Source organism: Aedes albopictus, chromosome 3 (assembly GCF_035046485.1).
Source record: "Aedes albopictus strain Foshan chromosome 3, AalbF5, whole genome shotgun sequence".
NCBI lineage: Eukaryota > Metazoa > Arthropoda > Insecta > Diptera > Culicidae > Aedes > Aedes albopictus.
Genome location: NC_085138.1, coordinates 359,407,333 through 359,432,111, shown reverse-complemented (window position 1 = coordinate 359,432,111; position 24,779 = coordinate 359,407,333). Strand labels below are relative to the sequence as shown.

General features: G+C 40.9%; 1 protein-coding gene across 1 annotated transcript; it reads left to right on the top strand.

The window, feature by feature from the left end:
• The first annotated feature begins 592 nt into the window (after positions 1-592).
• LOC109408710 (aquaporin AQPAn.G) lies at positions 593-23,558 on the top strand. The gene is made up of 4 exons (XM_019682071.3): positions 593-935; positions 19,607-19,857; positions 19,915-20,289; positions 20,347-23,558. Exons 1-4 carry the CDS (start codon positions 833-835, stop codon positions 20,500-20,502), a joined length of 885 nt encoding a protein of 294 aa, XP_019537616.2. The 5' UTR covers positions 593-832; the 3' UTR covers positions 20,503-23,558.
• The last annotated feature ends 1,221 nt before the right edge of the window (positions 23,559-24,779 follow it).

Genomic DNA, 24,779 nt, shown 5'->3' with positions numbered 1-24,779 from the left:
CTGTTGTGAGCCGCTCCTCCTGGAGAACAGACGCTCGGGTTTGCCGAAGCAACCCCCCCCCCCTTCCCTGTCAGCCAACGACCAAAGTTCCCACCGGGGTTGGTTACCCGATCTTCCCTAAGGTTCCTCATAGTTTTCGGCCGGTACCCAAGGAGGTAGGGATAGGAATTGCTGGGCAGAGGCTAGTGGATCACAATGGGATCTGAATTGCGTAGAATACCAACTGGGTATTTCAAAAATCCACCTCGTGAGTGGTGTTTAGTCACACACTCAGCATGCATGTGTAATGACGGGGCCACGTACGTGTTTGAACCACCAGCCCAAAACATAATGTCAACACAGATAGGAAGAAGAAAAAATAACAAACTGGAGAAAAAGAAGACCGTCTTTGCGAGTCTCGTCTCAGATTAGAACTCGTTGTGTTGCGTTGCATTCGTTAAACTTGCACCATTCCCATTTCGCCATTTCATTCCATCGTCCCCTAGCCCTACGTACGCGCCGACTTCGTTAAACCGTGCGTCGACGCTGAGCCGCCGCAACGCCTTGACCACCACCGCCCACGCGGCGGCACCGGTCCAATACCTACAAGGGAAACAAAATTTCCTCTGCACGGCTTGTCATCTGCGATCGTTAGTTCGCCTCGCACTGGCGCGCAAAACGGTCGGGCTTTGAATTGCAGCAACTCGGTGAAACGTTCGTTACGCGCGCAGCGCAACAAGGTGCTTCTGTGGTGACGTCGGCGGTGCAACGAGAAAGTGGTGCATTCCACGAACAATCGGGTTTTTGGAAGTGTGCAAAAAAAATAAACAAATTAAAATAAAAAAAATTAAATATGTCTACAAATAATCAGAACGGGAGAGATGCGCAACTGCCGATGCCGGACCACTCGAGGGGCAACGACGACGACGGTGTAAAAAAGGGACAATCGTTTCTCGGTAAGGATCGATTGAACAACAATTGTAAATGTGCACACTTTAGTCAAGTACATAGTTAACTTAGTTCAGTTTTGATTAGTTTGATGATTACAAAGAGCAATCCTGACCTGGCCCCCAAAATACAAAAAAAAATGTGCTACAAATCAAAATTCTGCGGGAATTCCTTCGGGGAAGGTAAATACTTACCTGAACTCCGGGGTTATCTTTTACAATCTATCTAGCAGTTACTTCAAAGACTTCTTCAAAAATTCTTCTAAGATTAACTTCAGAACTTTTTTTAGAAATTGCTTCAGAAATTCTTATAAGTATAGTTTTAGGAATATGTACTTACATTGATTTTTCCAGGAATTTTTCCAAGCATATCTTCACGAGCTTTTCAAGAAATCCTTCAGGAATTCCATCAAGGATTTTTTTACGAATTTCTTCAAGCATTCGTTTAGGAATACCTCTTCGGATTCCTTCATAATGTCTTTCAAGAATTATGTCATAAAATCCTCCAAGGAATCCTTCAGATGAACCTCAAGGAATGTCTCTAAGAATACTTTTAAAAATTTCTCCAAGAAGGAATCTTGCAGGATTTCCTCATGAATCTTTCATGAATTTCAGAAATCATGCCATACTTGAATGGATCCTTCTTTCTATAGGAATTTTGGAGGAATTCTTGAAAGAATCCTTGTAGAAATGCTTGCATGAATTTTTGGAGGAATTTCCAAAGGAATCTTTGAAAAATTAAGATGAACTCCACGATGTATTCGAAAAGAATCATTGGGTTGATTTTAGAGGTATCTTTGATAACATTCTTGAAGGATTATGTAAAGGATTCCTGAAGATGAAAGCAAATGAGTTTTTGGACAAACTAATGATGAAATGCCTAGCTTATTTCTCAAATTCATTGGAGCAATTCAAAAAATAATCTGCAAAAGAAATCCTATATATTCCCTTGGAAGAATTTCTGCGGAAGGCCTTGGGGGAATTCATGTAGGACCCTCTGAGAATATTTCTGCAGAAATCCTTTGGGAAATTTTTACAGAAAAACTTTGAGAATCTTTGTAACGTAGCTTGAAAAATTCCTTGGAGAAAAATATTCAATCTTTTTTAAAGTATTCTCGAACGAATTGTGAAAGAAGACTAGAAAAAATCGCCTAAGGAATCTTTGTGCAATTTCCTACCGCAATTATTGAAGGAATTTCTGAAGAAATCCCTGCAGGTATAACTAAAGAAACGATTAAACAAATTCGTAAAAAATCCTTGAAAGAATTTCATGAAAAACAGTTTGAGGCATTGCAAAAATAACTCTTCAATAAATTTCTTCAAAAAATCTTGAAGGAATTCCTAAAGAAAGGCTTGGAAGATTTCCCGAAGAAATTGGGTTTTTAAATTAAGAAAAATGTAATGATTTTTTGATTTTATACGAAAGAGCACCTTTTTCTGAACCACCATGATTTTTTTCAGATTTTTAGAACTTCATTTTGGCACCTAAAATCGATTTCGAAGAGATTTTTCAAAATCACCTTTTGACAGCTGGCCAACAGCTTGACAGCTCCGCCCAGTACAAAATGCGACGAGGGGTGATTCGACAAATCGCTCCCATTCAAACTTCAAACTGATTTTTAGATAGGTTCCCGGGCATAAAAATTCATGAAAATTTGGATTTCGGCTCAGTTTTGCATGCAGATTCCGAATATGGAATTATCTCAACACTGCTAAAGAAGCCAATTGCTGTAGCGAAGAAAATCTTGGAGAAATTTATAAAGAAGTCCTTGAAGTAATTCCATGATAAATCGTAAAAGATATCCAAGAAAAAGTTCTTGGAGTTCCTTACATGGAACAAATGCTAGTTGAAATTGTGAGAAGTTTCGTGAATGGAATCAGGATGAAACGAGTGTTATCGCTAAAAATATTAAAAGGTATAAATAGAAAAAATCCTGATGGAAACAATCCCTAAAGGATTAATTGAAAGAATCCCAGTAAATTTCTTGGAGGAATTTCTGTGAGAATTTTCAAAGGAATTTTTACATTTTTGAGTAAGAATTTCTGAAATACTTCGGAAATTTCTTTTGAATCTTTTTCAGTAATCACTGCAGCAAATCTTTAAGGAATATCTTCTCAAATATTTGGAAATAGCTTCAGTGATTACTCTCAAAATTTCCAGCGGATATTTTTTGGCATCTGCTTAAGCAATTCATTTGGAAACTGTCTCAGCTTTTGTGACGAAAATTGAGTTCGCTATTCCTTTCATAAAAATGATCTTGTTTTTTTTTAGGATCTTCATTAGAAATCTCATTAAAAATTTCTGCGGCAATTTTTATGAGAAATTGTTCGGCAATTCCTTTGAAAACTTCTTTAATCAATTCTAAGCAATGCCTCAGCAATGACTTTGTGAATTTCCTCAGTTTTTATTTCTACGGATTTTTTTTAAATTGCGTCTGCAACTTTCCTAAGAAATTAAAAAAAAATAAGGTGATTACCAGAGAAGCTCACAAACAATTTTCTAAAAAAATATCAAAAAACAATTCCTTAAAATATTTTAAGTAATTTCAATAGAATTTCTTACAGAAATTTCTGTGGGAATTCTTGAAAGAATTGTTATTTTTTTTTTAATTAAATTTCTAAAGGGTGAGTTCCTGAATCCTTGAATGGCTTATTGGAGGAGTTCTTATAGAATTTCATGAAGGAATTTGTGTAAAAATCTTCAAAATAAATCATACAGGAATAATTATATAAATACATGAAGCAATCCTTGCGGAAAAGAATACCAGAAAGATTTCATGTACAAAATTATTTGTAGAATTCCTGGGCAAATCGGCTTGAAATAAACGAATGAAATCAATTTAGGATATTGTAAGAGAATAGTTGAATAAAATCCGCACGAATCTTTGGAGAAATCGCAAGAGAATTTGAACTACTAAATAAATGTTTCAAAAAAATCATGAGAAAAGTTTGGGAGAAAAATTTCTTGCAGAATTTTTAATAAAACCTTGGAAGAATTTCTAAAGCGATCCATGGAAAAATCCTAGAAGTAATCCTTGGTAGAATCCTTGGAGATTTTAAAATAAACTAAACAAGGAAAACTTTATCCGATTGATGAAACTGTTGCAGGAGTTTTTACAAGATCCTTGCCGAAAGCATCTTTTGATAATTTTCAAGAGATTGTTTAAAGAAATTTTCAAGAAATCCTTGGAAAAAATGCTGTAGGATTTATTGCAGCGATTCCTGAAGAATTCCCGATGGATATCCTCTATGAAATCATAGCCAAGCATTAATCACCTAAAGGATGCTTCCAGGCTCTTCCTGAACAAAACAGTCTTAGGAGAAACTTGGAGAAACTTCTGCAGAACTTGTTTGATTTGATAAGATAGGGTGTCTATTAGGCTGCGGCTTATTTTTCAAAAGTTGTTGAAACCTGGAATTCGTAAGCTCCTTTGGATTCAAATGACACAAAAAGAGAAACCTCTGAGTTTAAGCCAAAAATATTGAGATTTAGAGGTCGCGCAATCGCTTCAAAGTCGAATTTTCGAGTAATAAAAAGGTGTTTTCACTTCAAGTGCCATAACTTTCTCAATTTTCAACCGATTTTCAATCTTTTTTTTATGAATTTCTCACAAATTAAATTTCGAATAAACTCGTAGAACATCATTTTTTCCAAAGTCACACAAAATATGAGTTTTTGAATTTCAACTTTAGAGTCCTATAACTTTTTAACCGTTTGACCAATTTTAATTTTTTTAGCTTGCTTTTGTAGATATTTTCGTTTAAAGTACTTCAGAGTACTTTAAAAAATTCTTGAGGCTTCATCGAGTATTTCTCGAAACATTTTTTCAGAAAGTTCACCAGGGATTCTCTCAATATTATCTCTGATATAATATTGAGAGAATCCCTGGTGAACTTTCTGAAAAAATGTTTCGAGAAATACTCGATGAAGCCTCAAGAATTTTTTAAAGTACTCTGAAGTACTTTTGAAAACATCCTCGAAGACAACACTGAGGAGTGCTTAGAGATATACTGAATGACATCCTTGCATTAACTGCCTTGATGACAAATTATTTTTCAAGGAAGATTTGTTTTAAAGAAAACGCTCAAGGAATCTTTGAAGGAATTCCTAAAGGTTAACTGTAACCTAAATAACTTGTTAAAAATAGACATAATTCTTTAAAATAAATCTTACGCTCATTTATGGGACTCCATGATGTTCTTCTTCTTCTTCTTCTTCATCTTCTTCTTCTTCTTCATCTTCTTCTTCTTCTTCTTCTTTATGGCTCTACGTATGCACTGGAACACTTGGTCTGCCTCACTTCAACTTAGTGTTCTTTGAGCACTTCCACAGTTATTAATTGAAGGGTTTCTTTGCCTGCCATTGCATGAATTTGTATATTGTGAGGCAAGTACAATGATACACTATGTCCAGGGAGTCGAGAAACGTTTCCCGACCGGAACGTGAATTGAACCCGCCGTCTCCGGATTGGCGATTTTTAGCCTTAACCGCTAGGCTAACTGGAGACCCCAACTCCAGGATGAATCCTTGCAGAAATTCATAAAGGATAATAGAGAATAATATTTAACCTTCCGTGAGCTGACCAACATTGCCAGCATCACACTAAGCTACAGAAATCGAGATTTTTTCAACGTTTTGTTTAAAATACAACGGCGCGATCATTCGAGATTTAAATGTACAGATTTATCACAGACAAACAGACGTAACACCTTGAACGATTTTCGTGGAAATCCATCGCCCAGTTCACACTAGCATCACCTGGCGCTAGTGTGAAACGTCAAACGCATAGAAAAACGATGCGCGCGCCTCTGGTTGTGAAAGCCACAACTCTGAAAATTTGAAATGATCGTTAAAAGCGTGGTCGATGGAAATTTCGCAAGTGTTACGTCTGTTTGTCTGTGGCTATGCTCCACTCGTACAAATGTTGTACCCACAAGTAAATTGGACTTCCAGATGGAAAATTTTCAGTTATAATTTTCTTTTTGCTGAACATTATTTCAACTATTAAATGACTTGATTGCAAACAAATTTTAAAAAGAACAATATGGTATCAGTAGCATTGGTAATGTGTTTTGTGATGAATGTGGGAACAATTTTGTTGATAGGAACGAGCATCGCATTAAAGCATGAATTTCTTCTAGAGAAGTTAGAGATTGGGTATGCCAAGTCTTGAAAAGAAGATTTAAAGTGCAGTTTTGGGTTGGAATGTCCATTTGAAATGGCCTCATCAGAGAGCAGCATCGTGGTTAGCAGTTCATTGAATTTAAATAAATAAATAAATTAATAAATCGATTTCACTTTAACCTTCCTAATGCATCACGTTGTTAGCAGCTCGTAAACGGATTACACGGTTTGGGTCAAAAATGACCCTAATGCACAGGAAGAGTTAACCCGTAAACACTCGGGACGATCTACTTTTGGTAGAAATGCAATATCTTCTTTATTTAAAAACATTTTACCTCGAAATGTTTTTTTATAGTCAAGGGGAATAGTTGTGCTAAGAAATGCATGGTACCTCCCCCCTTTGCACCCTTCCCCCTTTTGCTAGGAGCCGAAAATACGTGGCTTTTTTTGTAATTATTCATAAATTCTTCATGTTTTTGCTCAAATTTCATCGTTTTGCTAATCATCAAAAGTTTTCACTTATCCTTGACGACATGCTATGTATTGCTACCCATCATAGCCTGTTGAAGTTTCGACCCCAGTGCTATTCTAAGGCCTCCAAAGTACTCCGAAGTTTGTGACACAAATCCAACATTCTCAACCAAATTTTACATACGATGAATGATCACAGTACATAGTCTACGGTACTCAAAAAGCCTCAAAGCACCCCTAGAAAATTCAAGGTACATAAATTGGGTGATCTAAGTCATCCAAACTATTCTGGAATTCATTTTCTTAAGATCTACAACATCTACCACTGTTTGTGTTCACTCTGTTCAAGAAAATTAAGCCACGTTGCTGTCCATTAGACCTCGCAATGCTACGAGCAACTTGATAGTGTGGTAGTTGGACATTCCGTGAAATACAAATGGCCGCCAGTACTCTTTGAAGTTTGTGTTACGACATCTACATACTGTGTCATGCTTTAGTTTAAAAAAAATCGTGGCATGTCTATACTGCTAATGGAACCTCAGTGCACAGTTACAATGCTTTAGGTACATTCATGGGATTTTCCAGACTATCCAAACTATTTTGGAATTAGGACCTTCAAGGTCTACAGGCTCTACTCTTGTTTTTCTTCACTCTATCGGCGTAATTCTCTCACGATTGTGTCTGTTGCGCCTCATTATTTTACGAGTATCTCTATTTGTTGCTATTTGGGTGTCCACTGGCATACAAATGGAACCAATGTATTTTGAAGAATGGGTGGCAATACCTGTAAATCTCATGATATTTTTATTGTGGTGAATCTACGCTACTCTTAGAGCCTCAGAGTGAAATTCTGATAACTTAGCAACATTCACTTGGTGATCTAGGTCATCCAAACTATTCTGGAATTAGGACCTTCAATCTCTACAAGCTCTACTCTCGTATCTATTTACTTCATCGATGTAATTCTTTCACGATTACCTCTGTTGTGTCTCATAATATTTTGAGTATTTCTTTGTGTTACTTGTGCATCCACTATCATACTATTGATCCTTATGGTATTTTGAAGTGTCGGAGATTACCCAAGAATGCCTCCAGGCGTTCTTCAAGAATTCCTCCAGGAGTCCCTCAGAAATTCATCGTGATGTTCTCCAAGAATACCTCTACGAGTTCCTAGGGAATGCCTCAGAACTTCCCATGAAATTCTTCAGGAGTTTCCCAGCAGTTTCTCGAAAATTTCTTCAGGAATTCTTTCAGGAGATCCTCAAGAATTACTTTAATTTTTTTTCGAAAAATCCTGCAGGAGTGTCTCGGGAACTTCTCCGGAAGTTTCTCTTCCGGAAGAATCCCTCGAGGATTCCACGGGAGTACCCCAAGGATTTCTCCAGGCGTTCCCTTAAAACTCCTCAAGGAAATTTTCCCAAGAGTTCGTCCAGATATTTCCCCTGGGATTCCTCCAAGAAGTTTTCCAGGGATTCCTCCAGGAATATTCCTAGGAATTTCTCCAGGGATTCCTCTAGCGATTTCTCTAGGAATTCTTTCAGGGATTCCTTAAGGGATTTCTTCAGGGATTCCTTCGCTAATTCCTCCATGGACTCATTCAGGTACTCCTCCAGAGCTACTTCAGGAATTCATCCATGATTCATCCTACAACAACTAATCCAGGAATTTCTTCAAGATTCAAGGAATTCTTTTAGAAATTTCTCCAGGGATTCCTCCAGAAATTCTTTCAGGGACTATTCCAGGAATTCCTCCAGGGATTTTCTCCGGGTAAGTTTCCCGTGTAATTTTTCCACAAATTCCTCCAGGAATACCTCCAGGTATTTCTCTATGAAAAACTGCTAATTTATTTATGTATTCATCAAAGGTTTCCATCAGAAATTGCTCCACGGTGTCCTCCAGAAATTCTTTCAGGGGTTCCTCCAGGAGTAACTCCAGGAATTCCTCCACGCATTTATCCCGGAATACTTCCAGCAATTCCAACAGGGGTTCTTCCCGGAATTCCTCACAGGGGTTCCTTTTGAAATTCTTCCAGGAATTCAATCGGTCATACCTTCAGGGATTCCCCCAGGAGTTCTTGCTGAATATACTTCAGGATGTATTCCAGAAATTCCTCCAGCAAATACTCCAGGAGTTTCTTCAGGAATAATTCCAGGAATTTCTCCAAGAATGACTCTACGAATTCCTCCTGGAATTACTACAGGAAATCGTCTTGGAATTGTTCCGAGAAATACAAATAACGAGCCCAATAAAACAAGCATTTTTGGGGAAATTTGAAGTGAAATTCGTAGAGGAATGTTTTGAAAAAATAACTGTAAAAATCACAAAAGAACTTCTGTAGAAACCTTTTGGAATTCCTCCACAAATTCATGATTGGATTTCTCTAGAAACTCTTACTGCCCCAGAGATTTCTCCAAAGGTTCTTGTACATTCGGTGCCTATACCTCCAAGGGTGCCTATAGAAATTCCTTTTGTGATATTTCTAGAGATTTTTCAAGGATACCTTAAGGAACTTCTCTTGCAACATCAGCTGATATTCTTGCTAGGATTCCTTCAGATATTCCTACTATTTTTTAAAGGAATTCTTGCTGAAATTTCTCAAACAATATCAGTTGAGATTTCTTAAGTAGTTGCTCTTAGGAGTGTACCATCAGTTCCTGGTAGATTACCAACATGAATTGGCTGAGGAGCTCCAACAACACTGCCTGGTGGATTCTTTCAGAAATTCTTGAATGAATTCCAGAAGTATTCCTTTAGTAATCCTATCCAGCATTCCCGAAGAAATCACAAGTGGATTTCCGGAATAAATTACTGGGTAAATACTAAGAATAATTTCTGTAGGAATCCTCGTAGAAATCCCTGAATGAATCACAGCAGGATATTTCGGAAAAATATGTTACGATGGTGTTGATGTAACCGACTGAACCCCGTTTGGTCGACATAACGGCCGAACCCGGCGATATCAATAAATGATTTGCGTGCCGGGCAGTACGAGAAGCACTCGCAGTCGTAAGGTAAAAACCCACTGCCAAGCGTGCGAGGAACCCGATACCGATCGGATGGTCAGTTGTGGTCATTGTGGATCATGGTGGCATTACGCGTGTGTGGGTGTTAATGAGAGCATCGCAGAACCCGAGAGAACGTTTACATGCCCGATATGCCAAAAACCATCAGCACAAATTCCAGTTGGTGGATTTTCTGCTAGTAGGGCCAGCGGTAAAGCCAGCTCAACGTCTACAACCGCCAGCTCGCGAGCGAAGAAAGCTCGTTTACAGCTCGAGCGTCTCGAGGCCCAAAAAGCTCTAGCGATGAAGCGAATAGAGCTGGAACGTCGAGAGCAGGATCGGAGGCTGGAGCAACAAAAGAAGGAGGCTGAGACGTTATTGCAGCTCAAGCTGGACCAAGAACGACAACGGAAGAATGCAGAACTGGAAAAGTTGCAGCTGGAAATGGAGCAGACCGTTATGAACGAATCATTTCGGCTGCGGGAAATTATCGAAACCGAGGACAACGACGATGACGGCGGCAGCAGAGTATCGGAACAGAGTTCTATCAGCAAGGTTGAGAGGTGGAGAATTATGAACTCGACGATGAAGACTATGGCGGAGAAAAACCCAACAGACCCAGGTAACGAACAAGTAACAGCTACGACAGGGACACTAGCCAGGCAGGACAGTTCAGGACAACCAACTAGCGAAACAGAAGACGTTCTGGGAAAGGCTTTAGCAGGTATTTCGTTAGGGCCAGTAGATTTAGAGCCAACCTTAGGAGGACTTATCGGTCGAACGGAAAATGTCACTGAGCAGGACGTTGTTAGGGAACAGCATGTCATTCCTCCATCCGTTAACGTTCCCTCTCCCCAGTGTCAGTCTTCTGTCAGTAATATCGTTTCGGCGATTGAAAATCCGCCAAATTCAATTTCCGCGCAGTCGAATAATGTCAATCAAATCAGTGCGAGCCATGGAAGAGGCACAGTGACGGTACAAGATCTACTCGGAGAATCGTATCCGCTACCGTTAAACAACCAAGTGTTTGTTCCTCGACAGTGTACATTACCTGGTGTACAACAACCATCGTCCGATGATCGTCGAGTTCATTTGCAGCGTCCACCAATTCACGCCATCCAGACTCACGATGGTGCTGGTCCTTCGCCAGTGCAACACTCAGGGTATGTGGAAAATGTGGACTTCGAACCAACGGCACGGCAACTAGCGGCAAGGCATGTGATGGCGAAGGAGCTGCCAACCTTTTCTGGAAATCCGGAGGATTGGCCGCTGTTTATCAGCTCATACAACAACTCTACGCGAGCATGTGGTTTCTCAGACACGGAAAACTTGGCGAGATTGCAGCGATGCTTGAAAGGGCATGCTCTGGAATCGGTGCGCAGCCGGCTCCTTCTACCTTCTAGCGTTCCACACGTCCTCGCTACGCTTGAAACGTTGTATGGAAGGCCGGAATTGCTTATACATTCACTGCTACAGAAGGTCAGAAACGTACCTGCACCGAAACAAGACCGACTCGATAGGCTGATTGGCTTTGGCATGGCCGTTCAAAACCTTAGTGACCACTTGGAAGCTGGTCGTCAGGAAGCACATCTCAACAACCCGATGTTATTGTTTGAGCTGGTTGAAAAGCTTCCTGTACACACTAAGTTGGATTGGTCGCTTTACAAGCAGCGGTGCGCAGCAGTAAATCTGCGAACGTTTTCGCAGTATATGCAGACGTTGGTGCGAGCAGCTACCGACGTGACACTGAACTATGATCCAACACAATATCAACAACGTACGTTGAAAGATAAAAAAAGTTTCTGCGGCACTCACACGGCGAAGGAGGATTCAGAAGCGGTCATGGAAACGGAATCAGCCCCAAATGCATCGTACCCAACCGGACCGACATGCTACATCTGCAAGAGTCCGGAGCACAGAGTGAAAGACTGCGATGAGTTCGACCAGAAAACAGTGGATGATCGGTGGAGAATCGTACAACAAATCGGTTTATGCCGCCTTTGCCTCGGGTCACATGGTAGGAGACCTTGCAAGGTACGCAAGCAGTGCGGAATAAATGGATGTCCGAGTCGGCATCATCCAATGCTGCATTCTACCCAGAAATTCAGCAATTCTAAGGCTGAATCGAATGAACCCAGACCAGGACCCTCAACAGAGAAGTCGACCGAGACCAATGCTGCTACCAACCATCATTTCACCGGGAAGTCAACTCTCTTCCGTATCATTCCCGTTACGCTGTATGGAAACAACCGATCTGTAACAGAGTTTGCATTCCTAGATGATGGATCGGAGAAAACGCTAGTGGATGAAGACGTAGTAAAAAAGCTAGGAGTAGTAGGAGAGCCGCAAGCATTGTGTCTGCAGTGGACTTCAAATGTAAAAAGGACGGAGCCCAACTCGCAACGCCTTACTCTAGAGATCGCTGGAAACAACAGCGCCGGCAGACACACATTGAAGGATGTGCGCACTGTAAGTAAGCTGGAGCTACCACGACAGTCGTTGTGCTACGCAGATTTATCAGCATCGTATCCATATCTGGAAGGATTGCCGATAGAGGACTACATGAATGTCTTACCACGTATACTGATCGGGAATGACAACGCACATGTGACGTCTACCCTCAAAATTCGTGATGGCAGACCAGGAGAACCAATCGCTGCCAAATCGCGTCTAGGATGGACGGTGTACGGTTCTAGCCAGGATCGAACTGCGGAAACTAAGCACAGCTTTCACATCTGCGAATGCCAGGACGATGACCAATCAGTGCATGAACTAGTTGAGCAGTTTTTTTCAGTCGAAAGCTTGGGTATAATGCATGTGCCACGAGTAGAATCTGAGGAAGAACAACGGGCAAATCGGATTCTGAAGGAAACTACTAAACGCATCGGGCAGCGGTTTCAAACTGGACTTCTGTGGAAATACGATTATTTCGAATTCCCAGATAGTTACCCGATGGCAGTTCGACGTCTACAGTGTTTGGAACGAAAGATGCAGAGTGATCCGGTTATTGGAGACAGCGTGAAAAGGCAGATCTCCGAATACCAACAGAAAGGGTACATTCACAGGGCAACCGTGGAAGAACTGAACGAGGCGGATATACGTCGTACGTGGTACTTGCCTTTAGGCGCTGTTATAAACCCGAAAAAACCATCGAAGATCCGCATCTTTTGTGACGCCGCGGCGAAAGTTGATGGTACGTCTTTGAATACAATGTTACTAAAAGGACCAGATTTTTTGAAAACACTGCTGGAAGTTCTGTTTGGGTTTCGAGAAAGGCGCGTTGCTCTGTGTGCGGACCTCAAGGAGATGTTCCACCAAATTCAAATAAGGCCGGAAGATCGACATGCACAACGATTACTTTGGCGAGATGATCCGGCTAAACAGCCCGAGGTTTATTTGATGGACGTCGCTACCTTTGGCGCAACGTGCTCTCCGTGTTCTGCGCACTACGTTAAAAACCTGAATGCGGAGGAACATTCAAACGAGTATCCGGCTGCCGCTGATGCTATCATTCGGAAGCATTATGTAGACGACTACCTCGATAGTTCCGACAGTGTCGAAGAAGCAGTACAACTAGCATTGCAGGTGAAACATGTTCATTCCCTTGGAGGTTTCCACCTGCGGAACTGGCTTTCCAATTCGGAAGAAGTGCTCGCACGGATCGGGGAAAAGGAATCACAATCAGGCAAACTACTTCAGCTAGAAAAGGGCAAATCTACAGAGCGTGTTCTCGGAATGTACTGGAAACCAGAGCAGGACGTGTTCACATTCTCGACTTCATTGGCTGCTAGCGTCGAGCATCCTACCAAGCGACAAGCTCTTCGTGTGGTGATGAGTTTGTTTGATCCAGCTGGGCTGTTATGCTTCTTCCTGATCCATGGCAAAATCTTAATACAGGACTTGTGGCGAGCCAAAACTGAATGGGACCAGCTGATTCCCCAGGAATTGTGCGAACGATGGATACGGTGGACAACTATGTTCCAAAACTTGGATCAGATAAGTGTTTCGCGGTGCTATTTCTCGCAGTATTCGGTGAGAGACATTGTGTCGCTTCAGTTGCACATCTATGTCGATGCGAGCGAAGAAGCCTATGCTTGTGTCGCTTACTGGCGCGCGGTGCTTCCTAACGGAATTCAAGTCTCATTGATCGGAGGAAAATCTAAAGTGGCTCCGCTGAAGGCGCTCTCCATACCCAGGCTAGAGTTGATGGCAGCGGTGATCGGCGTACACTTAATGAAAACGATAGTAAGTGGACACTCTCTGACGATAGAGAAAACGATATTCTGGTGTGACTCCAAGACGGTGCTGGCATGGATAAATTCGGACCATAGAAAGTATCGACAGTTCGTGGCATGCCGTGTGGGAGAAATCCTGTCCAAGTCCCGACCGGAACAATGGAGATGGATATCTACTAAGAAAAACGTTGCTGATGAGGCTACCAAGTGGGGCAAAGGGCCCTGCTTTTCTCCAAATAGCCGTTGGTTTCGAGGGGAAGATGATCTGTATCTACCGGAAGATCAGTGGGACAACGATCAAGGACTAGTAATCGACCAAACCAACGAAGAGCTAAGGATTTGTATGATTCATCGAGAAGCCAACACGGTGCCTTTCGTAAACTGGGATCGATTTTCAAAGTGGACTCGACTGTACCGAGCAGTTGCATACGTTCATCGCTATGTGAACAACTTACGATGTAGTGCAACCAGGAAAGAACGAACCAACGGGCTGCTTACGCAAGAGGAGTTGCACAAAGCAGAAGCAACCATTTTTCGTTGGGTGCAATGGGAAGAATATCCAGATGAGGTTGTAGCTCTGACCAACGGACATAATAAGCAGCCTGGACTACAGTTTGCATTGGAGAAAAACAGCAAGATTCGGACTCTTTCGCCGTTTTTGGACGAGTTAGGTGTTATGCGGTCCGATAGCCGAATCGCAGCGGCAAAGTTTGCTACATTCGATACGAGATATCCTCTCATCTTGCCAAAAGATCATCGAGTGACCGATTTAGTTCTCCAATGGTATCACCAAATGTACCTTCACGCAAATGGAGAAACTATTGTGAACGAAGTCAGACAACGCTTCCATATTCCGCAGCTACGAACAAAAGTGCGAAGAGTGGGGAAAGAATGTAAAATGTGCAGAATCAAGAAGCCAGTTCCAACAATACCAAGAATGGCTTCTCTTCCAGCAGCGAGGCTGCGGCCACATGTTCGCTCGTTTTCATTCGTTGGTATCGATTATTTTGGACCAATTGGAGTAAAGGTCAACAGAAGCGTAGTGAAACGCTGGGTAGCTTTATTTACATGTATGACCACCAGGGCCATTCATCTTGAGGTCGTCCACTCATTGTCAACGCAGCCCTGCAAGTTGGCGATCAGGCGTTTCATTGGACGTAGAGGAACACCGGTCGAGATTCGGAGCGATAGGGGCACAAACTATGTGGGAACGAGTAACGATCTGAAGAAGGAAATGGAACAAACGAATAGCGAGCTCGCTTCAACATTTACCAACGCTAATACGAAGTGGATATTTAATCCACCTGGAGCGCCCCACATGGGGGGCGCATGGGAACGGCTAGTGAGGTCCGTTAAAGCTGCTCTCGCTGCAATGGATACTCCTAAAACACCTAACGAAGAGACATTCGCTACTATACTTGTGGAGGCTGAAAGTATAGTAAATTCAAGACCCCTGACATATATTCCACTGCAGTCGGCTGAACAGGAAGCTTTAACACCCAACCACTTCCTCCTGTTAAGTTCGAGTGGAGTGGTACAGGCACCCAATACTATAGCAGATCCGAAACAAGCATGCAGGACCGATTGGGAACATTGCCGAATTATGGTGGATCAGTTCTGGCGCCGCTGGGTGCGAGAATATCTCCCGACCATCGCACGACGCACCAAGTGGTTCGAAGACGTGAAAGCTATTGAAGTTGGGGATTTGGTTATGATGGTGGAGGAGAAAACTCGCAATGGGTGGATTCGAGGTCGGGTAGCCGAGATCAACGTAGGGAAGGATGGCCGAGTTCGTGACGCCGTAGTACAAACCGCCAATGGATTGGTTCATCGTCCGGTATCTAGAATAGCGCTATTGGATGTTGAAGGTAGTAAAGCCGGACCAGATGGACCTCTGGCCAGCCTTACGGGTCGGGGAACTGTTGATGTAACCGACTGAACCCCGTTTGGTCGACATAACGGCCGAACCCGGCGATATCAATAAATGATTTGCGTTGACATAAGCCGAATGAAAGAGGAAAGAGAATTAGGGACTATTGTTCGATGAATGTGATGAATATCATATTGGTTCCACGAGGATAAGTTTATAAACCATTTCGTTAAAGTTATAATTTCTCTTTATTATACAATATTATTCTGAGTGAGTACCGCTAGAGCTAAATTAGAAAATGGAATTGTACTTATTTTTGTCGATATTGAATTACAGCTCGCGGTGGTCGCTGATAATCGTACATTTGTAGGGTACTTGAATCGATAGTTGACACCTACAAGTAAATATGAAAAACCCTTGAAATTGTTTGAACTAATGTATAGTTTATTACAGTCAGATCGAGCCTATTGATGAGTTATTGTTGGGAAATAAGGAATTAATTTGGAGTGAGGATAGACCAATGTAAGCGCAATCAATGTAAGTTCCAATGACTTATACTAAAATGATAAATATAGCTTTTAGCGTTTCATCGTTTGTGAGATCTACACAGCGTGCTCAAAAGATATTCGTATACTCCTTCCCAACAGATGGTGTCCCCCGGGGATATCAACCGGACTATTTTTGTTGCATTCTACATGTAGAAATATGAATAAATCCAAAGTCTTTCGGGTGATGGGCCAGTGGTGTAGTCAGGCAAATTAGGCAAAATATAACATTATTGAAAATGCTCAAATGTCATCAAAATGCAAATTTAAAAATGTATTGCAGTGGAAACCGACAGAATGTGAATGAATACATGATTTCGTAATAAATTTAATTTACCATAGCCGTTGTCAGGGTGAGATGGGTAATGAACAAGGTGTTATAACGCCTATGGTAAGAAAAATTTGATATGAAATCATGTTTTCACGCATATTCTGCATGATTCTCCTACAACACATTGTGAAATTTGCATTTTGATGACGTTTGAGCATTTTCAATAATGTTATATTTTGCCTAATTTGCCTGACTACACCACTGGCCCATCACCCGAAAGGCTTTGGATTTAATCATATTCCCTTGTTAGAGGAGTCATAGCAGATTTTTGCCACACCCAGATATTGGAAGACCAACTAACCGCATTTGATTTAAAATTCGTTTAATTTTTTTTGATTGTATGGTCTTTGAGTAGCTGCCGTTTGTGAAAAAGTTGTTCGTCAGGGCTTTTAAGGGTTAAAATGACTCAGACCTGAATCACTTGAATATTAAGTGAATTACCGTATTACCCCGCTAATACGACACCGACTGTTGTCGAATAACCGGGGTCAACTTTTAATTCGACAAACTGGTCACCCTACACGACCATGCTCATTGAAATTTGGCAACTCTATTTTTGTTTTTGTTTTGATAGACATGAATCACTTAAATATTAAGTGAATCAGACATGAACATGAATTGAATCAGACTTAAACCTGTTAATTATGAAGTGAATGGCACCCGAATCACTTGAATATGAAGTGAATTAGATCTCAATCACTTGAATATGAAGTGAATCAGACATTAACCTCTTAAATATGAAGTGAATCAGACCTGAATCATTTGAACATGAATTAAATCATACCTGAGCCTATTGAATATGAAGTGAATTAGACCTGAATCATTTGAACAAGAAATCAATCAAACCGGAACCTATTAAATATGAAGTGAATCAGACCTAAATCACTTGGCACATCAAGTGAGTCAGGCCTCAATTTTTTGGATTAAATAAAATGTCTCAGACCTCAATCACTTGAACGTGAATTGAATCAGACCTGAATCACTTGAACATGAAATACATCAGACCTGAATCACTTGAATACGAAGTGAATTTGCATTGATTTACTTGAATATCAAGTGAATTAGACCTGAATCATTTGAATATGAAGTGAATTCGACCTAAATCACTTGAATACGAAGTGAATGAGCCTTGAATCACTTGAATACAGGTGAATCAGACCTGAACCTATTGAATATGAAATGAATCAGATCTGAACCCTATGAATATGAAGTGAATCACTTGAGTATCATGAATATTAAGCTAACCAGATTTGAATCGCTTGAATCAGACCTGAATCACTTCAATATGATCCGAATCAGACCTGAATCACTTGGATTAAAATGACTGAGACCTGAATCACTTAAATATGAAGTGAATGAGCCTTGAATCACTTGAACATGAAGTGAATCAGACCTGAATCACTTGCACATTTATTTTAGAGTCACTTGTTCCTCTTTTCTATTTTCGGTAAAAGTTTGGATTACCAAAGTTCAGCACAGTTTTACCGAAGTTCAATTATTTTTACCAAACGTTCAGTAAACATTACCGATAATTCAGTACAGTTTACCGAACGTTCGGTAATTTTTCACAGAACTTCGGTAAAATTTTGCTGAACAATCGGTAATTTGAACTTTTACCGAAAATAGAACAGCTGAATGCGGTACTTTATTTTAAGTGTGTGAAGTAAGTCTGACCTGAATCACTTGAACATCATGAATATCAAGTGAATCAGACCTGAACAACTTGAATTTAAATGACTCAGACCTAAATCAATTGATTATGAAGTGAATAGGCCCTGAATCACTTGAACATAAAGGGAATCAGACCAGAACATGTAATGAATCAGACTTGAACCTCTTGAATATCTAATGAATTAGGCCCAAATCACTTGAATATCAATTGAATCAGGCTTGAATCACTTGAATATGAAGTGAACTAGCGCTGATTCACTTGCATATCAACTGAATCAGACCTGAATCTCTCGAGTAGGAGGTGAATCAGTCCTGAATCACTTGAACATAATGTGAAACAGACCAGAATTATTTGAAAATCAAGTGAATCATGCCTGAATCACTTAAATTTCAACTGAATCAGACCTGTATCACTTAAATATGAAGTGAATCAGACCTAAATCAATTGATTATGAAGTGAATGGGCCCTGAATCATTTGAACATGGACTGAATCAGACCTGAACCTCTTGAATATCTAGTGAATCAGACCCGAATCACTCAGATCAAAATGGCATACACCTGAATCACATGAACATTAAGTGAATCAGATCTAAACCTATTGAATATGAAGTGGATGAACTGCTTGTTATTATAATGTCGATGACCATCCGAACAACTTTGCCGAAGACTTGAACTTTCTATCTCTTCAGGATCACGAGATAGAACTAGTTAGAAATACTCATTTTTCCATGCTCACTAGCGTCGCCTAGCGGCAGAATAGCGAACCAAACTGCTTGTCATTATGATAATCATGACCTTCCAAACAACTTTCAAACTGATTGTCATTATGATAACCATAACCTTTCGAACAATTTCGCTGAAGACTTGAACTTTCTATCTCATCAGGATCACGAGATAGAACTATGTAGTTGAAAATGTTCATTTTTCATGCTCACTAGCGTCACCTAGCGGTATAATTGCGAACTGCTTGTCATTATGATAACCATGACCTTCCAAACAACTTTGCCGAAGACTTGAAATTTTTATCTCATCAGGATCACGAGATAGAACTAGTTAAAAATGCTCATTTTCCATGCTCACTAGCGTCACCTAGCGGCAGAATTGCGAATCCAACTGCTTGCCATTGTGATGCCAACGACCTTCCGAACAACTTTGCTGAAAACTGTACGTTTGCATATTTTCAGAAATTTGAGATACAGCAGCACATACATATGTAGTTATTTTGAGTTGATGCTAAACTTTTCAAGGGGATGCAATATTCAACTGAGTGTTGCAATACTTTTTCAAGTGAGTCCGTTCCATACTTACGACGGGTAGTGTATATCATGTGGCAGTTCCATTGCAGCCAATGCTCCAGCACTGCTTGCTGCATTCATTCAGGCGCACCAATTATAATAAATTTCCTCATTTTTATGGCTCTCTCCGTTAGGTACCGGCCACAACGCACGGGATGTGGTATCAATCTTCTTGGCGGAGTTCAGTGGCACTGCGACGCTCGTGTTTCTGGGATGCATGTGCTGCGTTACCGGTTTTGGGAACACGCCTACTCACGTGTCCGTCGCAATCGGGATTGGCTTCACAATCATGATGGCCATCATCATATTCGGTCACGTTTCCGGTGCACATATCAATCCGAGTTTGTCGATTGCAGCGCTGGTTTATGGATTATTGAATATTCCGGTGAGTCTTAGCTCATGATTTTCCCTAAAACAATCTTTGATAGAAACGTTCCCTTAGATGTTCATCCTCTATCTGATCGCCCAATTCCTGGGAGGCCTATGCGGTTATGGTTTGCTAATGGCTGTTACCCCTATGAAGTTGTTCACCGAAGCGCTGGAAACCGGAAATGGAGCTTGTGTCACCGCACCACATGACGATCTCAGCACATGGGAAGCATTCGGAGTGGAATTTTTCATAACCGGAATTCTGGTTTGGACGTGTTGTGGGTTGTGGGACCCCCGGAACAGTAAATTTGGAGAAGGTTTACCGGTGAAGTTCGCGCTGATTATTGTCGGAATTGCGATTGCTGCTGGACCGTACACTGGGGCGAGTATGAACCCGGCCAGAACCCTTCCGCCGTCGGTATGGAATGCAAGCTACAAATCTACTTGGGTGAGTTTGTTCGATATCGAAGCTCTGGCTGTTGTTCTAAAATGTCGTCTTTTTTAGATTTACTTCGTCGCACCACCACTAGCCGGTATGGTAATGCCCTTGATCTACAAGTACGTCTTCCGACGAGAGGCTCCTCAAGATGAGCACACAGCAATGATCACCAGGACAACGGAACAAATCAAAGCTAGTATCGTAGAACAACATCGTATCTAAGCCGATTACAAAATTGATAAAATCTACTGGGAAGTTGAACCACGAAAAGTCTGCTCATATTTAGGTTAAGTTACGTGATAGGATAAGCTATTATCATTCAATGATACTAATAACTACATCTGTGAGAAATTATATAACAAGCAAGTTTGGCTTTTTATATAAGGAAATATTGTGGGGTAGAAGCTTCAGTTTTGGCCAGTCCGGAGTTTTGGCCATAGTGCGGTATTGAGCCTGTTGCGATCTAAATCGGCGTAAATTTATTTTTTACTAGTAGATCCTAATACAATATGATGATTACAGCTGTGAAAACCACACATTTTGATTAAAAACTGGAAGAAAAAAATATATTTCCTTAAAAAATCTGCTCCCATATATCTATTTTGGCCAGGGTGCTTCTAATTTGGCCACTCCCATAAGAAATACACGTGATTGGCCAAAATAGAAACCAAACTTAAGAATATGGCCAAAACTGCGGCAGAGATTCTATTTTGGCCAGTGCCACTTTTAATACTAAAATCAAGTATTGGCATGATTTCTGCATTTTTCCTTCAAAATATAGATTGAAACCATTCTTTTGACGCATTGGTTGTTTTCATAGGATTATTGGTTATTTTTATAAAAATGATTTCCCTTAGACTGGCCAAAACCGGTGCCCGCACCCTGCATGATTTTAAATGCAGATCAAATTTAAGGAGTTTGTTGAGGTCGAGCACAAAATCGATTTTTTTATTCTTTTATCATAAAGTATGGGTTCTTGAGAATGCTGTGTCAAATTTTCATACAGTTCCAAGCAGTAAAAGCAAAGATATAGGTAGTGTTTTGCGCCTCGCTCCCATGCGGACGCGTAGTGCATACTTGAAAGCTTAAACGCGAATATGTCGGAATTATGTTATCCAAAATCGTCGACTACGATTGCGAAACAGTTTTCAACCGATTTCATCCATTTTTTTAGTGTTCGCTATTAATGTGTCGTGTCCTTGAACGATCGACATTTTTCAAAATAAAATTCATATCAGTGTTATGATTTTTTTCATACATTTTTTGCATAAAAAAAGTGATTTTTTGGAAAAAAATAATCATCCCCGTTTGGAATAGAGATGGGAAAACTAACTCAATTTTGAGAGTTAATTGCTTCCGATTCACTCTCAAAAAAGAGTCGACTCTTTGGATCGATTCAGTAACTCATTTCCTGAATTTGATGAAAAAGTAATCATTCAATGTTAGGCGACTCCTTTTCGACAAAATCCGCTCGCATAGTACGGACGTCGACTCACCCGTCTTAGCATGACAAATAAAAAGCAGGATACATTGATTTTTGTTCCTCCCACTAAAGAATCGAATCACTACTGGTGCGAGTCGGTGCGAAACAAATGATCGATTGGCAAAAGAATGCAATGTTCTGCGTCTAATTATCATCAAATTGCGAAGTCATGCCAATCCTTTTCAGCAACTTGTTAGACTTGTAATGAACTTCAGTGAATCGTGACTCTTGAAAAAAAATCATGGTTCACTCACTCGCGAATCGATTCTTTGAGTCGACTCGCGAGTGAGTTGCCCATTTCTAGTTTGGAAACTAAAACGGACAATCACAAGGTCCTCTAGTAACAGTTTTCATTTGGGTTTGTGCTGGGTTGAGCCGTTGGACTGTAATCATAGTCACGGCAAACCTCTTGAAAGAAAAAAAAACGTTTTTGCTCCATTCAAATCTCCTGGGGCAGTTAGGATTTATCCTATTTTGCATCAGAAGGGATTTGATTATTTCAATCATTTTTTGAAAAAAACTACTTGTTTGTGGTTTTGCTACAGGGTATATTCCCAAATCCTGGCGGGATATTACTGTAAAGTTTATTCCGAAAGTGAGTCGTGCGTCGTATGAAGAAGCAAAGAGTTTCAGACCTATCAGTTTGTCCTCTTTTCTTCTGAAATGCTTAGAACGCATTGCCGACCATCACATCCGTGATGTTGACCAATGTGCCTCTTCATGTGAACCAACATGCTAATCAATCTAGAAAGTCAACTCTTTTACACAAAGTTGTTTACGATATCTAGAAGGCATTCGCTCAAAAGCAATCTTGTTTGGGTGTTTTCTTAGATATCGAAGGTGCTTTTGACAACGTGCCTTTCGATGCCATATTGGAAGCCGCACGGAGTCATGGTATATCTCCAATGATTTCCAATTGGATTTACCAAATGCTCAAAAACCGACATATCTTCTCGACATTGCGTCAAGCGGCGATTAGAAAATTGAGTGTTTATGGATGCCCCCAAGGGGGAGTCTTATCACCTCTTTTGTGGAATCTCGTAGCAGATACGCTATTGAGACAACTCAATAATGGCGGTTTTCCTACTTATGGATTTGCCGACGACTACCTAACATTTTTAGTCGTTATGTGCATCAGCACAGCACCCTTTTCGACCTGATGCAAAACGCTCTTTAGGTAGTTGAGGATTGGTGTCGCCAATATGGCCTTTCGGTAAACCCGAGTGAAACATCTATTGTTCTTTTCACGGAAAAGCGAAACCGTAATGGTGTTCGACCTTGCCGTCTCTTTAATTCTGAAATCAATGTGACTGAACAGGTAAAATACGTTGGAGTCATTTTTGATTCCAAGTTTTCCTGGACACCTCATATTGAGTTCAGAATCAAGAAAGCTTGTATGCCGACGAACCTTTGGTACAACTTGGGGTCTAAAACCCAAGTATATCAAATGGATTTACACAACTGTTGTTCGTCCAATATTGGCCTATGGATGTCTTGTGTGGGCGAAGTGAGAACGGTCCAATAAATATTAGGCCATCTCCAAAGGATGTGCTTAATGTCCAAAGGATGTGCGATGTCTAGAGCGTTCTCTTCAACTCCCACGGCAACGCTCGAGGTTCTCTTTGACGTTGCCCCACTACACATTCATCTCAAACAAGAGGCACTTTCTTGCACTTACCGCTTCTGGGTACTCGGTTTACTAGAGGAAACTCCTGTGAACCGCAGCTCAACACACACCTCGTTGTTTCCATTTTTGGTGAATTGGGTCAAAGTTGTCCTTGCTCCAATTGATCTTACAATTTTTTTTTTTCATTAGTTTATTTATTTGTAGGTCCATGCGCACCTAGGCATTACGGGACCAATTACTATTTTTCTTATTAGAAATAAGAGGCGAAACGGAATCACAGCTACTCTGCGATTCCATGCTACAACAAATTTTCTTCTTTTCTTTGCCGTGCTTCGTTGACAGCCGTCGCTTGTTGCTACCATCATTGGCTTCGTATGGGGAAGATGAACTGTCGTTCGCATCCTCGTCGTCGTTATCATCGTCATCGGCGTCGTTGTCTTCGTTAGTATTGTGCTGCTCTGCTTGATCCACTGCGCTCGCAGGTACGGTTTTCGATGTACAATCTAGCTCGGGATGAGTGCGCTCGCTATTCGCCGATGTCTCGATGACCTCGTCAGACTGCGTTAGATCGATGCTTATCGGCGGGAAATCAGCCTCACTGAACATTTGCTCGCTTGGTGGTATTGTTGCTACGGATGACGCGGTAGTGATTTTGTCGGGGATGGATATCTCCACACTGAAATAAATTTTGTTGTGGAAATTACCGATTCCATTGTAAAATTACTAACCGTACCTATGATTCTCAACCGACAACAAAATCTGTTAAGTTCACTGAAATATGATTGAAGTAACAATGCATTGCAGTAAATTTGACTAAAAGCGTAGTCGCCTCAACAACAAAACATTGTCAATTTTTCCTGGACACGCATCTTACTACACGGTATGGTTAAAAATACAATGCCCAGCTGTTAAATTTATATTATTTTTGGTAATGGTAACAGCACTGCTAGTTAAATTGACAGTGTTTTAGTGGAATTAACAGGAAATAGCTGTCGGTTGAGAATCATAGGTACGGTTAGTAATTTTACTGTGGAATCGGTAGTTTCTACAACAAAATTTATTTCAGTGCACACATTTCTGCTTCGGGTGTGCAGATAGGCCACACCGCCTGCAGGTGCGGATTTGGTTCGGATGCTCCACAAAGCAGACCTCATTTGCGATCGTGAGGTAGGACGGAATGGGATGCTTTATTCTCATTTGCAGCACTCGAACTCCGTTCGGCAATCCGGGAAAGTAAAACCGCCAACGTTCGTTTTGTACCGAAAGCACATCTCCGAACTGCATCATGAAATTGGCCACCGTGATGTGTGGTACAGACGGAGGAAGATCGTGTACTCGTACACTAACTGTCTCGCTGTCCACGAACATTGGGATTTTGAATAGCTTGCC

Bases quoted from the DNA above. Each gene is read 5' to 3' on its own strand.
- LOC109408710 (XM_019682071.3), top strand. From the start codon at position 833: ATGTCTACAAATAATCAGAACGGGAGAGATGCGCAACTGCCGATGCCG. The intron at 19,858-19,914 runs GTGAGTCTTAGC...ACGTTCCCTTAG, and splicing joins ATGGATTATTGAATATTCCG to ATGTTCATCCTCTATCTGAT. The intron at 20,290-20,346 runs GTGAGTTTGTTC...CGTCTTTTTTAG, and splicing joins CAAGCTACAAATCTACTTGG to ATTTACTTCGTCGCACCACC.